We start from the raw sequence: 14,106 nt of genomic DNA, 5'->3' as shown, positions 1-14,106 counted from the left end.
ACACACACACACACACACACACACACATTAGCGAAGAGAAAAAAATCAATACCGAGTCATTGTGCATTGTCAGCTGAGAGATTGATTAATATTGCTCAGATGTACATTACACACAGACATCTTTCAAGACATTACTGTGTAGTAGTAGTACTGTAATAAAAAAACAAGTCGCGTAAGGCAAAATTACTACATTTAGTCAAGCTGTCGAACTCACAGAATACAACTGAACGCACTGCATTTTTTCACCAAGACCGCATACTCGTAGTTTCGTCAGTCCACCGCTCGATCGTGGCAAAGGCAGTGAAATCGACAAGCCAAGAATAGTGCGATAATGGTCGCGCTGAGCGGGATAGCACGCTTTTCTGTACCTATCTTCGTTTTAACTTTCTGAGCGTGTTTTTAATCCAAACATATCATATGTATTTGTTTTTGGAATGAAAAACCGACAAGGAATAAGATGAAATTGTTTTTAAATCGATTTCGGGCATTTTATTTTAATCATAATTTTTACATTTTTAATTTTCAGAGCTTGTTTTTAATCCGAATATAACATATTTATATGTTTTTGGAATCAGAAAATGATGAAGAATAAGATGAACGTAATTTTGGATCGTTTTGAAGAAAACAAAATGTAATTACAATTTTCAAATTTTTAATGACTAAAGTCATTTATTAATTTTTAAGCCTCCAAGCTGAAATGCAATACCAAAGTCCGGCCTTCGTCAAAGATTGCTTGGCCAAAATTTCAATCAATTTGATTGAAAAATGAGGGTGTGACAGTGCCGCCTCAACTTTTACAAAAAGCCGGATATGACGTCATCAAAGACATTTATCCAAAAAATGAAAAATTTTTCGGGGATATCATACCCAGGAACTCTCATGTAATATTTCATAAAGATCGGTCCAGTAGTTTAGTCTGAATCTCTCTACACACACACACGCACAGACAGACACACACACACACACACACACACACGTACACCAACAAGAATGGAAATTTTGATACAGCTCAAGATCATTTAAGTAAACAAGGTAATAAAGCAGCACATTCCCTCCGCAGAATTTTCAGCAATCAAAACGTGCAAATAGACACAATGATACATTTATTTGATTCACTTGTAAATCCGATATTAACATATGGCGCTGAAATCTGGTATCCGTTTACGTTTAATAATAAAATAAAACAAACAAATACTGATCATTTCTTTGGATCATGTTTATCTAGCAAAAATCCTCATGAATTTGTTTATATCAAATTTTGTCGATTCCTTCTTGGAGTTCATAGAAAAGCTATGTGGATACCTGTACTGGGGGAATTAGGAAGGTTCCCTTTAGGATTAAAAATGTTATCACAAACAATAGCATTCTGGGCGCATATTCTAGACTCCAAACAAGATTCGTATATACATCAATTATATGACTCAATGTTGCACCATCCGACAGAAACGCCATGGCTACAATTTGTTAGACAATCTCTTTGTAACTTAGGTTTTAGTCACGTTTGGCATAACCAATCTACATTAAATGTACACAAATTAAAGTTTGCCATTGACAAAAAACAACAAGAGGAATATATAAGATACTGGACAAAAGAAAAATCAGATACATATTCCAGACTTAAGTTTTATTCTATGATCAGTAAATCTTACGAAATGCAGTCATATTTAATACAAATTAAGAATAATAAACACAGAAAGATGTTAAGCAGATTAAGGACTAGCACACATTGTCTAAAAATTGAAAGTGGAAGACATCAGAATATCCCTAAAGAAAATCGTCTTTGTATTGAATGCAATGTCATAGAAGATGAAATACATTTTCTAGATAAATGCAATAAATATGTTAAATTAAGGGATGAATTTAAAGAAGATGCTTCACATATCAATATGAAATATGCTAACAAAAATCCAAGTAACTTATTCTTAGAAGACGAAGTTCAAGTTCGTCTTGGCAAATTTGTTACGGATTGTTTTAGCATTGTATAATGCATTATTTGTTGTTTGTTGTGTCAATAACTTTACTGGTTCATGACAATAAACATTATTCTATTCTATTCTATTCTATTCACACACACACCCACACACACACACATACACCACGACCCTCATCTCGATTCCCCCCTCTACGGTAAAAACCAAGAATGTTGTTCGTGCATTCACGTTCTTTGAAGGCTAAATTGCATTTGCATTGGTTGCTAATATTTGTGTTTGTCTTTTCATTGTCATGTGCATGACACACACACACACACACACACACACACACACACACACACACACACACACACACACACACACACACACACGCGCGCGCACCCACTCATTCACACACACACACACACACACGCACACGCACACACATACACACACACACACACACACACAAACACACACGCACACACACACGCGCGCGCGCGGGCGCACACACACGCACACACACACACACACGCACGCACGCACGCACACACACACACCATACACATACACCGCCACACACACACACACGGCCACACACACACACGGCCACACACACGGCCACACACACACACACACACACACACACACACACACACACAAAGCGATGTAGGGCTGTTAAAAGTTTGTGGGCCATGTTGTGTAGGTGGTGAATGTTATTTGCAGGGCCGTTTTTCAACGGAAAGTGTTGTATTCAACGTAAGCACCTCATGTCACTTTGCCCGTTTAAGAGTCACAGTTATAGTGCCCCTTGCATTATAAAATGTAATACTAGTAATCTTCATGACCTTTTTGATACCACCTGTTGTTGTTGTTGTTGTTGTTGTTAATGTTGTTGTTAAGGTGGTGGTGGTGGTGGAGGTGTTGTTGTTGTTGTTGTTGTTGACGACGTAGCACACAGTGCCAGTGATAAAAACGCATTCGCACACAATTAATGTCGTTCACGGTAAGGTAATTTAGCTTTGTCGCGACACATCGGTCTCCCATTTGACATCACAATTTAGTAGGAGTTGCTCCCCTTACTTCAAGACTATGCACTGCGTGTTATGGTGCATACCTGAACTTACGAAATAACCATAATTATTTAGACAATCCAAAGAGGTGGTGAAAATTCATTGTGCATTGCTGACAGCTGAATAGATTGAGTGATGTTGCTCAAATGTATATTTCACACAGACATCTTCCAGGAAGCAATTTATAGAAACAAAGTGTTGTTTTTGCCTTCGTGTTCTTAGAAGGCCGAATTGGATTTGTTTTCTTGCTGTTTGCTGGTGTGTTTGTTTCTTTATCTTTTGATTGTCACATGAATGATTAGTTCTAAACAGGCACACACACAGAACACATACACAAACACACATGTGCGCGCACGTACACATGCACACACACACACACACACACACACACGTAAGTACGTAAGGGGCTCCGCTCACCTATGTAACTTCAGCAGGACCGACGACGCACTGCAGTTTATCCCAGCCCGCTACACGTTGCATGAAAGGATAACAGGCCAAGTACTCGTCATAATCCCTGTCGCGGCATAAATAATAGGCCGTGCGTCGGCTGTGCCGCTGAAACTGCGCAGGTATATTTTGCCCATAAGGGAGGTAACCGTAGAAACTTGCTTACTATACATGTTGTAAACAGCAATGGTACCCTCCCGTGCGTTACTGTCAGTTGAAATACTACTCTGTTTCAGTATCTTTATTGTTGTTTTGGGGGTAATAAGATTTGTAATTGTGTGACAACCTTTATAATTCAAAAAGAGATTGGTTGTTTTATTGTAAAAATGTTCGCGAGCGCATGTGTGTGTGTGTGTGTGTGTGTGTGTGTGTGTGTGTGTTTGTGTCTGTGTCAGTGAGTGAGTGTGTGTGTGTGTGTGTGTGTGTGTGTGTGTGTTCGGGCCTTGCAACAGCCAGGGGGCATATTCCTGCTGAACGGTAATTACAGATTATTAAAGATTATACATCTTTGACTGCCAATAAAACAAGCGTTCTGACCTCCCACCCCCCCCCCCCCCCCCCCCTCTCCGGCTTCTCTGTACTCTCCTTTTTTCTCTCTTTAAAGTGTCTTCTTCTCCCCCCCCACACTAACACACACACACACACTTGCCACACACACATAACCTCTCTCCATTTCGCTCCTCTCTCTATCTGTCTCTTTCTCCATCCCCTCAGTGTCACAACATCGGTGTCATAGGTAACAGAGATGCTGGCGATGAAAGACAGAGAGCTGACTGTTCTGTGTTTTGCTTAGTGCTATGTACAACACACAACTCACTCAAAAAAACGGTTTCATTTTTTTTAATTCAATTAAGCTAAAAGCAAAACAAAACAAGGAAGCTAGTAGAAAATATAAGAAAAACAAACCCACACACGAGCAAAGTGGAGTAGGCTACATTAATGGACGGATTATTATGAAACCACGCATTAAGAGTTGGAGTCCTCACTTAGGATGAGGAAAGCAAAGAGGAAAGTTGATGTCACTGTGACACGGACTCTACCACACATGTAAAAGAAAATCATCTTCAAAATGGTCATGCAGTCGCCTAAGTGTGTCGAAAACTCAAGGCGATTGCCAACAAGCTGATTTGACATTTAAAGATCTTGTAAGTGTTGATTTCTCTTTGTGTTTTGTTTTACAATAGTTTTTCAACATCTAATTTCTCAGCTGATCGTGATCGCCAAGATTATTCCAATGTTCAGGTGGGGTCATGGCTTTAAAAAAAAAGGGAAAAGGGATGTCAAACATGCAGTCACCCCTGAATGTTGTTTCTCTTCTTGTTGTTGGTGCTGTTACGTGTTTTTTTATGTATCTTTTTTTTATTATGTGTATTACACAAGCCCCCAGAATAATCACTGACAGTACATCTCGACATTGCAGTGTCTTTGAAATATAACACTTTCTTTTGCCTTATGTCGAAAAAAACAAAAGCCTCTCTTCAAGGCTTAAAAAGTTATCAAACATGTGTGGGAAGGTACACGATCCATAATGCCTTGTTGTGTACATTTGAAATTGATTTTCTTATCACGAATGGGAAATCACATGTTACAACAGTAAGATGATTCAGTAGAGGAATAATTGGTGTAAATGAGTTAACACTTCCATCTGTCACGTACACGACTGCATGGTTTCGGATAAAGTCGGTTTTTGTTCGGGTTGACCGTTCTATTTCACCACCACAAGAGTATGTGGATCACACGTCGACTGGTCGAAAGGGACATGAACAACAGAAGAAACGGGGTGAGGGGGGGGGGGGGTGATGGGGGAAGCGGGAATTGGAAGCGGGGGATTGGGGGGGTCAAGGAAAGGCGTGAAAGGGATAAAGAGACCATAGTTTCCTGGAGAAAAAACATTGACATAAGAAATCATGGAAGGTGACCAGCGACAAAAACGGTTACCCGAACACAAACCGACACTGATAGAAAAGTTAACGAAGACATGTTGAGGCTGCTTACACGATGCTCAATTTGCCACAGTGTAAGGCGAAACCTACGAAATTCAAAATGGGGACTATAGCTATTATTTGAACTGTAATGGCTTTTGTTCACTCCCTGTAGATTGAAACAGTTGTAACCACAGAAATAGCAAGTGCTAACGACTGACATTGGAGATCATAGGAAAGAAAGACATAGAACCCTCGTAATGAGAGAGAGAGAGGGAGAGAGAGATAGGTTATTGATCATAAAGGCATAATATAGAGCATTAGGTAATAATCATACAAGACACATACAGGAATGCTGCAATGATGTCAAGAAATTCGCGGCAAGCGCGTTTAGTGTGTGTGAGTGTGTGTGTGTGTGTGTGTGTGTGTGTATGTGTGTGTGTGTGTGTGTGTGTGTGTGTGAATGTGTGTGGGCTTGTGGCACGTTGTCTGTCTATATGTGCGCTCTGCCGTTTTCGTTTATTTTGTTCTTTCGGTTATTGTTTGTTATGTTAAAGACTTAAAATTGTGTTTATAAGACGTTGTTGTAACTAGTTTTACTGGTAATTGTCAATAGTAAAAGTGAAAAGAGAGCAAAAACAAAACCACTAAAACACACAAAAAGTTCAATCTCGATGTCCAAGGGCGATGCTCAAGTCGAAGGTCCAACTCGGTAGCGTTGGGGGATATGACGTCAGGCAAGTCAGTGAAGCGAGAAGAGGCGCCCGGAAGCGGCGACCAGCATAACTGTCAAGGCCGACGCGATCACAGAAATAGCTCCGCTTTTCTCACCTGTTGGAAAGAACAAATCGGTAAAGGCATGTAACTGACCTGTAACTGTAACTTTGTCTCCTCCTATAAAATGATCCAAATAGATGTTAAGGGATATAACTGACCAACAAATTGTCTCCAATAGCGCCAGGAGCGATAGAGTTCGGTTTGGGGGTGTAACCAAGTTTCGACACACAAGGAACTCCTTAAAATAAGTGTTTGAGTGATTAGCTGTTCAAATTAGAAACGGTTGTTTTTGAGTGTTTTCTTCCACCGCCTTTGATTTTCGTCCTACCTGTTTCCCCTGAGAAGACGCGCTGTTGCATACATATTTGAAATCGACCAAATGAGCAACAGAGTTCGGTTTGAAGGTTAAATTGATGACAAAACACACGCGGAATGCCTTAGAATGACTGTTTGAGCGTTCTATTATTCAAAAATAAATGTTGTATTCGGTAGTCTTTTGAAACCGTGTATATTATCCAATGTACAATGTACAACGTGACCGTGTTACTTTAGGTGATGCGTTATTGCCTCGTGCGGCATGGAATGTGCTTGCGTTTGCTTAATAACAGGTTCCTGAATCGGTTTTGTAGAATGGGTAGCTATCAGGACAAAATCAATATATGTTAACGAAGGGAAGTTGGGACTCCTGACACAGGAGAGTGGAAGAAGAAAACTGCTTGCTGATTAAAATTCATTTTAAGTATTTAGCATAGTCACGGGGCTTTTTCGAGCGATTTTTTGCAGGTGGGTATCACGGGTTGATATTGATGTTATTATTATAATGTATTATTATTGTTTTAGGTGTGTAAATGTGTGTACGTTGAAGGCAAACCTGACGCAGACAAATTATCTTGGTCATCGCGTAGTACAATCGTAGCTGAGTAAGCGTTATTTCGCAGGGTAAGCAATAAGTAGCAGTTTGGCAATCTCGCCGCACGTCACAAATCCAACACATCACAGCACCCCACCGCAAACTAGAGGAAGGTAAAACGAGATGCAAGGGTTGTTTTGAGGGAGGGTATTTGCATAGTATCACAAGGAACTTAGTCGATAAATATCGACAGGGGGCGGACAAATGGTTTACATGTGAAATGTGTGTATATGGGTGTGGTTCTGAAACAAACAAACCATGTGAACCCCCCCATCCCACCGCTCGCGGGCTGAACGACTGACGTCACATGTCGCTTCAGTCTTTTCCTGAGAAGAACACCGCGTGTACATAATACACAATTCGATCGCGTAGCACTGCCAATGCACATTTTCGCAACGAAAACCGTGCTACTGTTTCTTGTGTGTTAAATCTGAAAGCAATATAAGTGAACGAACAATTGAAAACTGATATCACGTTACTAAACTCCCAAAAGTAATAAATTACTTCTGACTGCGGTACACAATACGGCAGTCACCTCTGCGAATGCTGTCGAAGAATCTAACCGAAAGTAAACATTCTGGGAATCTACGCGCATCGGCCTTGACGCAAGTTCAATACTTAGCCAATGAGCGCGCCGCGGCGAAGTTGGCCGCTGTAAGTCTCGCAGCGCTGGCTGGCTGAGCGAGTTGCGTGTCCATCCTTTTTTGGTCCAAGCCGCACCCAAGACCGGATTAGTAGGTGCTTGATTTTGGTATTTTGATTTTACATAACATTAAACCTTTCTTGGGGTTCATGGTCATGGCAACAGCCATAATAATATTATATCATGTATAATATTACATTTCAGCATATTTGAATTACATGTCATCATACCAAACTGTCATACATTTTTATTCCTACATCATTCTGATTGATCACAACCAAACCTACTATCAGTGGACACATCCAAATGTAAGCGCCTGTTCTTGACAACTTTTAATCGATCTAAAAATAGCAACTTGCTGGGCCCTCTGCCGCCAACAGACACTGTTTGGCCTGTAGGTAAAATGTACAATGTATTTTCTGATTTGTGCACAAAAGCTTTATTTCTTTTTTCTTTTTTTTAACATAACAATGTTTAATGTCACTGTATGTTTAAAAGACCATGGTCATATTTGTAAAAAAAATGTTAAATTAGAAAATAAATAACATTTTGGTTCATGATTTTTCCTACACCTGTGCTAAAAATAAGAAATAAAAATGTCGGGTATATAAGTCTCTCAAATACAGCTAGGTATGAATGGCTCGGTTTGAGTTTGTTGCAGTTGACCCTGCACAATGCGACATAACCTGTTTTTGTTGAACAATTTTGACGTCACCCCTCCCATAGGGTGACGTATTTCACAACTTCCTGTGTTACACAAACTCTGTGATGACCAATTTTGACGTCACCCCTCCCATAGGGTGACGTATTTCACAACTTTCTACAGATGAACAATGTTGCCTTCACACCTCCCATAGGGTGACGGATGTCACAACTTCCTGTGTACACAAACTGATGACGTATTTCACAACAAAATGGCGCTGCCCATGGTCAACCTCTAAACTATCCGTATAGAATGGGGGCGTCCTCGCCCCCATAACAACAACTCTGTGAACATGACGAACAAACGTACACAGGGGTTATGATCATGAAAGAAAAGTATCATAATTAAAAGACAATTCAAGAAAAGTATAACAAGACGTTGGGGAGATGCGTTTCTAAAATATTCTTTAAACTTCAACAGTCATTGAAAATCCTACATCATCGTTGTTGCATATACAGAAGATTCAATATAATCATTGATACATCAACAGCTCAATATAATCATTGATGACGACAGCAGCCTTTGACAAAACTTTTCGCTTCCCTTGTTACATTAACAAAGCTTGAAAATATCAATGTCTTGAAGAACGTTATACAAATGACAGATCTGTTATACATATCTTTCACTGCCTTTATACACTTATGAAATCAGAACACGTTGTCCAACAATATGCTTGTGTATTAACGTCAAACAATCAAAACAAAATATTCTCTGAACACGTTCTGCTAGGGTTTCACAAATAGGTAAGAGCGGGGAAGCTTTTTTTTCTGTTGAGGCGTATAAAGGCGGACATGAAGAAAAGGGTGGCAGTGGGATCAACAAGAGAGAGGGGTTGAAAAAAAATTTGCTAATTTTTTTCGTTTCATTTTCTTCATTTTAAGTTTTCGTCCTAATGTTCTGTCCATTACCCCGCATCTCCACCAACTATCGCGGGGTCGAATTGGTGACCTGGTCTTTAATGATGTTTATTAAAGATGTCCATAATTACTTTTACTCGCTTGGCTTTATGAGTGTTGAGAGGACAGACAGATCTTTATAATGGAGACAAAGAACAAGGTACGAACAATCTTAAGAATGCAAACGAAACCAAGAGCAACAATTTCTTCTTTTTATTTAGGGTACAACTTGACACAAAAAGGGAAACAACGTGCGTACTTGATTACCTGATGCAGACTGTTCTGTTGGCACTGTATTTCAACTGTCGTATCCTAGCTGTCACTTGTCTCTATGCTAACTTATTCTAAGTAATAACTTGTATTTCTTTTCTGCTGGTCAACACTCCTATACTCAATTTCCCTAGCTCTATTTCCTCTGGTCTGGTCTATAGCTCCGTCCTCTAAGAAATCTCTGCAGTCAGTCCCTTTGTCTTCCCTATCTCCCTAGATTAAGTAAGCTTGGGCCCTGTGCCGTCTTCCCATTTTTGGAGACGACGTCACAGGGTCCAGCATCGTGGCACCTATCGCCAGGTATCATACGGCTATAGCGTATTAGGAAATGCCCTACTATACACACGCGGCTGTGCACTAAGTAATTACTGACTGCTACTTATTGCTTACCCTGCGAAATAACGCTTACTCAGCTACGATTGTACTACGCGTTGGCCAAGAGAATTTGTCTGCGTCAGGTTTGCCTTCAACGTACACACATTTACACACCTAAAACAACAATAATACATAAAATAATAACATCAATATCAACCCGTGATATGTTTCTAAATACATTACCGCGAATGCCCTTCGAACTTTTTTAAGGTAGAGTTCGTGTGAAAACTTTCCAAAAATGGCTGCATAAAGGTGTTGTATCTTTAAATACAGTAGAAATACTACGGTGATCTTGTGCATAGGCCTATAGCTACATACAAAGAAAAAGTAGTAGTAGTCGTAGTAGTAAGCTAAGATTTGTCACTCGCGCCTTTTTTGCGCGATCGCTGCCAGCTGCGGTGCCACGCTCTCTAGACAGTTAGTAACATTGTGTTTATACGTACAGCGAACGACTGGCGACCGGCACGGTTGGCCTTGTGGTAAGGCGTCCGCCCCGTGATCGGGAGGTCGTGGGTTCGAACCCCGGCCGGGTCATACCTAAGACTTTAAAATTGGCAATCTAGTGGCTGCTCCGCCTGGCGTCTGGCATTATGGGGTTGGTCCGGTGTCAGAATAATGTGACTGGGTGAGACACGAAGCCTGTGCTGCGACTTCTGTTTTGTGTGTGGCGCACGTTATATGTCAAACAGCACCGCCCTGATACGACCCTTCGTGGTCGGCTGGGCGTTAAGCAAACAAACAAACAAACAAACGACTGGCGCCTTTTGCGGTGCAATAATCTGCACAAAATCGCGTACAAAATGAAAGATAGATGAACATACCTTTTTCCTTGATAATCGAAGCTACTATTTTGTGAGGCAGTAGCGAAGTTCCTCTATTAACCTTAAAAACCCACAGTCCGGGAAGTATGCTTCGCATTTACATAAATGTCATTAAAATAAGGTAAAAACATAGTCGGCTCGTATATGACCTGCCAGCCGTTTACCTTTTGCACATTTTTGCTACCAGAACGGTACGCTGCGAACACGCGTTTCCGAGAGTCGGCTAAGAGAGAATGACACATCTAAGGCTGGCAGTAAAATATGTTTGGTAGTGGTACTTGTACTAGAAGTAGTCAGTTGTTGTAGTGCCGGTAGTAGTGATAATTGTAGTGTTAAAAGAGGAAGCAGAGGTCAGTGCATTCAAGTGACAGTGCAGCAACACAAAGTTCTGGCAACAAGTTAGTGTTCTTCATCCTTGTCAGTGCACTCCATCTCTAATCTGGCAAGGGACAGTAAGGCTATACCTCTATTTGGCCATATACCAAAAATCAATATCATCACTGTTTGCTTTGCTTTGGTTTGTTAGAATGTGTTGATTATTCCATTTGTTAGATTGCCACAAGTATGGAGAGAAACAATCCAACTGTGTTCCGGGGAACCGAGAGTCTGTGGATGTGTACATGGAGAATACTACATGCCTTGCTGTGTCGTACCAGATTTACACGAGTTGGTTTTATAAATATTGAACTGCGAGCGAAAGCGAGCTGTTCACTATTTGAAAAAGCAACGAGTGTAAATCTGGTACGACACAGCAAGCCATGTAATATTCTCTTTATCCTACATACTGTACTTACGTGTACTTTACTGAAAATGTCCTGCAGTCGAGGCAGCTAAATTGAAGACGCTTGTTTTGGAACCTCGATCTCATCCAAAACCTCGTGCAATCTATTACGTCAAAGTAAAGAAACGTCACTCTGAAAGTGTGGCGTGACGTGTTAGTTCTAAAAATTCATCGAGGGTAATTAGCGAGCGCAATTTGTTTCTTCTTCTATAATGACGTTTATGTCGGTGACTTTGGCATCATAATTAAGCAGTGGAAAAACAGGTCCCTGCCAGACTTGCTTGACATGACCTCATTTACATGATATACACACGTGTGATTTGAACGATTATTATCTCACGGGTGTCTCTCTCACGTATGTAGGATACGTATTTCTTCTTATTCCCCACTCTGCTTCTTTACCTCTGTAAACTTGTAGGGGTAGTTATTTTTCGATAATGACCCAGCAACCAAACAAATAACGACCCAGCAACAGCCTGAATCCTCGATAGTGCAAGTTGTTCTGTGTCGGTACTACTTTTTGCGACTGAAAAGTTCCGAATGCTCTAATGTACGAAGTATACATCTCTGGAGCAAACAATACAAACATACCGCATTTAAATTAACAACTACAGGCCTGAACATATGAATCTCCATATAAAATCCATGAGTTCGGTTGTTTTCTGAATCTAGATCTGCCGTGCTCAAACGTTCATCACAAGCAATTTCCCAAGCAAGTAACTCATACTTTGTCTAGCGACAAGAGTAGTTCCCCTTCTTTTCACTCAGTTTCTTCGACAACAGACTGCAATCCGACGGTCAGTTTTCAACAATATTTCATTCAATAAACAGATCACACGCAACCAAATGCACACATCTCATCAATTTAAACAACATAAAGCGGTTTCATACACTATTTTCCCCAGAAAACTGAACTTCATACAGTTTTTAACGTTGGAACACGGGTGCAAAAGTTCGTCTGCTAGTCCCATTTGACGAAAGAACATTATCCTAAGCGATACCAAAACATATACAGAACTCACAATATCTGCCTTTGCCGCCACAGCAGAATAACAGCATATCTGTGTACTTGATTTTAGTCCAAAATAGGAAAACTGACAAGAAGTGTTAACAGAATGGAATGATTTGCACGGAACTATACAACCGCGCATTAATCGATCGCCTGCGCAGGTTGACTGGTTGAGTGAATAGGATTCGATCAAACTTTCGCAAAAAACCTCCTCTTTTCTTTGAATAACTGAAGAAAGGAGGAATAAAGAGGTTACACACCTCGTCTCAGTGATTATTAAAAATAATGGTCTCAGTTCGCGGTCATGAAAAAGCTCGCTAAAGCTCGCATTTTCATGATCCGCTAACTTCGACCATTATTTTTAATAATCACTGAGACTCGGCATGTAACCTCTACTTGTTCGTTCGTCACTTTATAGCGTGGTCGTTTACACGTGCCTGTCTTTTAAAATCAATTGTGTTGGGTGCCTTTCGCAGATTTTGACAGTTTGGGAATCGCATGCAATGCGTTGGTGGTAATATTTCTTTGTTGCAAGAAGACAAAACATAATTAGACCAATGCAATACGAGATTAATATTCCGTTGTCTGTTTTTATAATAAACATTAGACTGAGGGGTGCCACCAGAGTCATTATGATTGAAGGGATAATATTAATCTGACCGTTTGGGGGGAGGTGGGTCTGGCGAATTTGACGAATTTGAAGAATCTCGGAAATCCACTGTAATTTAATCCAGACGCACACGACACGATTCGCTCGAAAACCCACCACAAGACTGGTAAAATGATTAATTCAAAGTGAGTGATTGTGCTTCAGGGCGCTGCAGTGGAAGTAAGCCAACCAACCCTCACAAAAAGAGTGTTCTTTATTTGCCTATTTTACGACAATAAATTAAGCTTTTAAAACAGTTGCTTTTGCAAAGTGTAGGCAGCCCTCCTGCGCAGTAACATTATTTGTGAGGCAGAATCGTATGGTATAACTTTCAAATCGATCTGATGGCCTTTTTTTTCTTAGGTATTATCCCTTTAACATCCATAGCGGATCAGGAAAGACTGTTTGCTTTCAGTTGCATACAAACAGGTCTACTTACACGTTGCGTCGGCGACCTTGAGTGTGTATCCTGTTTTGCAAATGCACCTGTTGGACGTGGTTTCACACTCTGCATATGCATGATCACACGTGGATCCCGTTTTGCAGTCTCCCGTTACTTTCCCATCGGCTGCTTCTGTAACGAGAAAGAGTAAACCCTCTGTTAAAACAGTAATTTATAAAGCTTATTAACGGCATGCAATGGTCGATTTTAGCTCAGAGATGTCGTTTCATCTCATGGATTAGAAAGTAGTGTACCGCAATATTTGAAAACAAATTTTGAAACTTCAGGAAGTATCGTTTCAAAATCAAAACCCTTGTCGGGTACAGAACCCTCTAATCGCGGAGTGTTCTTTACGCGGCCAAGAACTAAGGCATTGGAAAGGCGTAGAATTTGAATGCATGGATGGCTGTATAATCCACCCCTGAGAACAGGAAGATAATTAAAATAGGTCACTTGGCTGGTGGAAGTGTCCCAACAG

General features: G+C 40.5%; 1 protein-coding gene across 2 annotated transcripts in view; it reads right to left on the bottom strand.

Annotated features, from left to right (window-relative positions):
* Positions 1-4,254: 4,254 nt before the first annotated feature.
* Positions 4,255-14,106, bottom strand: part of LOC138957469 (cell death abnormality protein 1-like) — a 37,563-nt gene continuing 27,711 nt past the window's right edge. For both annotated transcript variants that reach the window (XM_070328590.1, XM_070328591.1), the window contains 2 exons: positions 13,626-13,760; positions 4,255-6,183 (listed from right to left, as the gene is read on the bottom strand). In XM_070328590.1, coding sequence (XP_070184691.1) covers positions 6,095-6,183; positions 13,626-13,760 — 224 coding nt within the window. In that variant the 3' untranslated portion in view covers positions 4,255-6,094. The remainder of the gene's footprint in view (positions 6,184-13,625; positions 13,761-14,106) is intronic.

This window comes from Littorina saxatilis, unplaced genomic scaffold (assembly GCF_037325665.1).
Source record: "Littorina saxatilis isolate snail1 unplaced genomic scaffold, US_GU_Lsax_2.0 scaffold_696, whole genome shotgun sequence".
NCBI classification, from domain to species: Eukaryota; Metazoa; Mollusca; class Gastropoda; order Littorinimorpha; family Littorinidae; genus Littorina; species Littorina saxatilis.
This window is presented reverse-complemented; position numbering and strand designations above follow the sequence as displayed.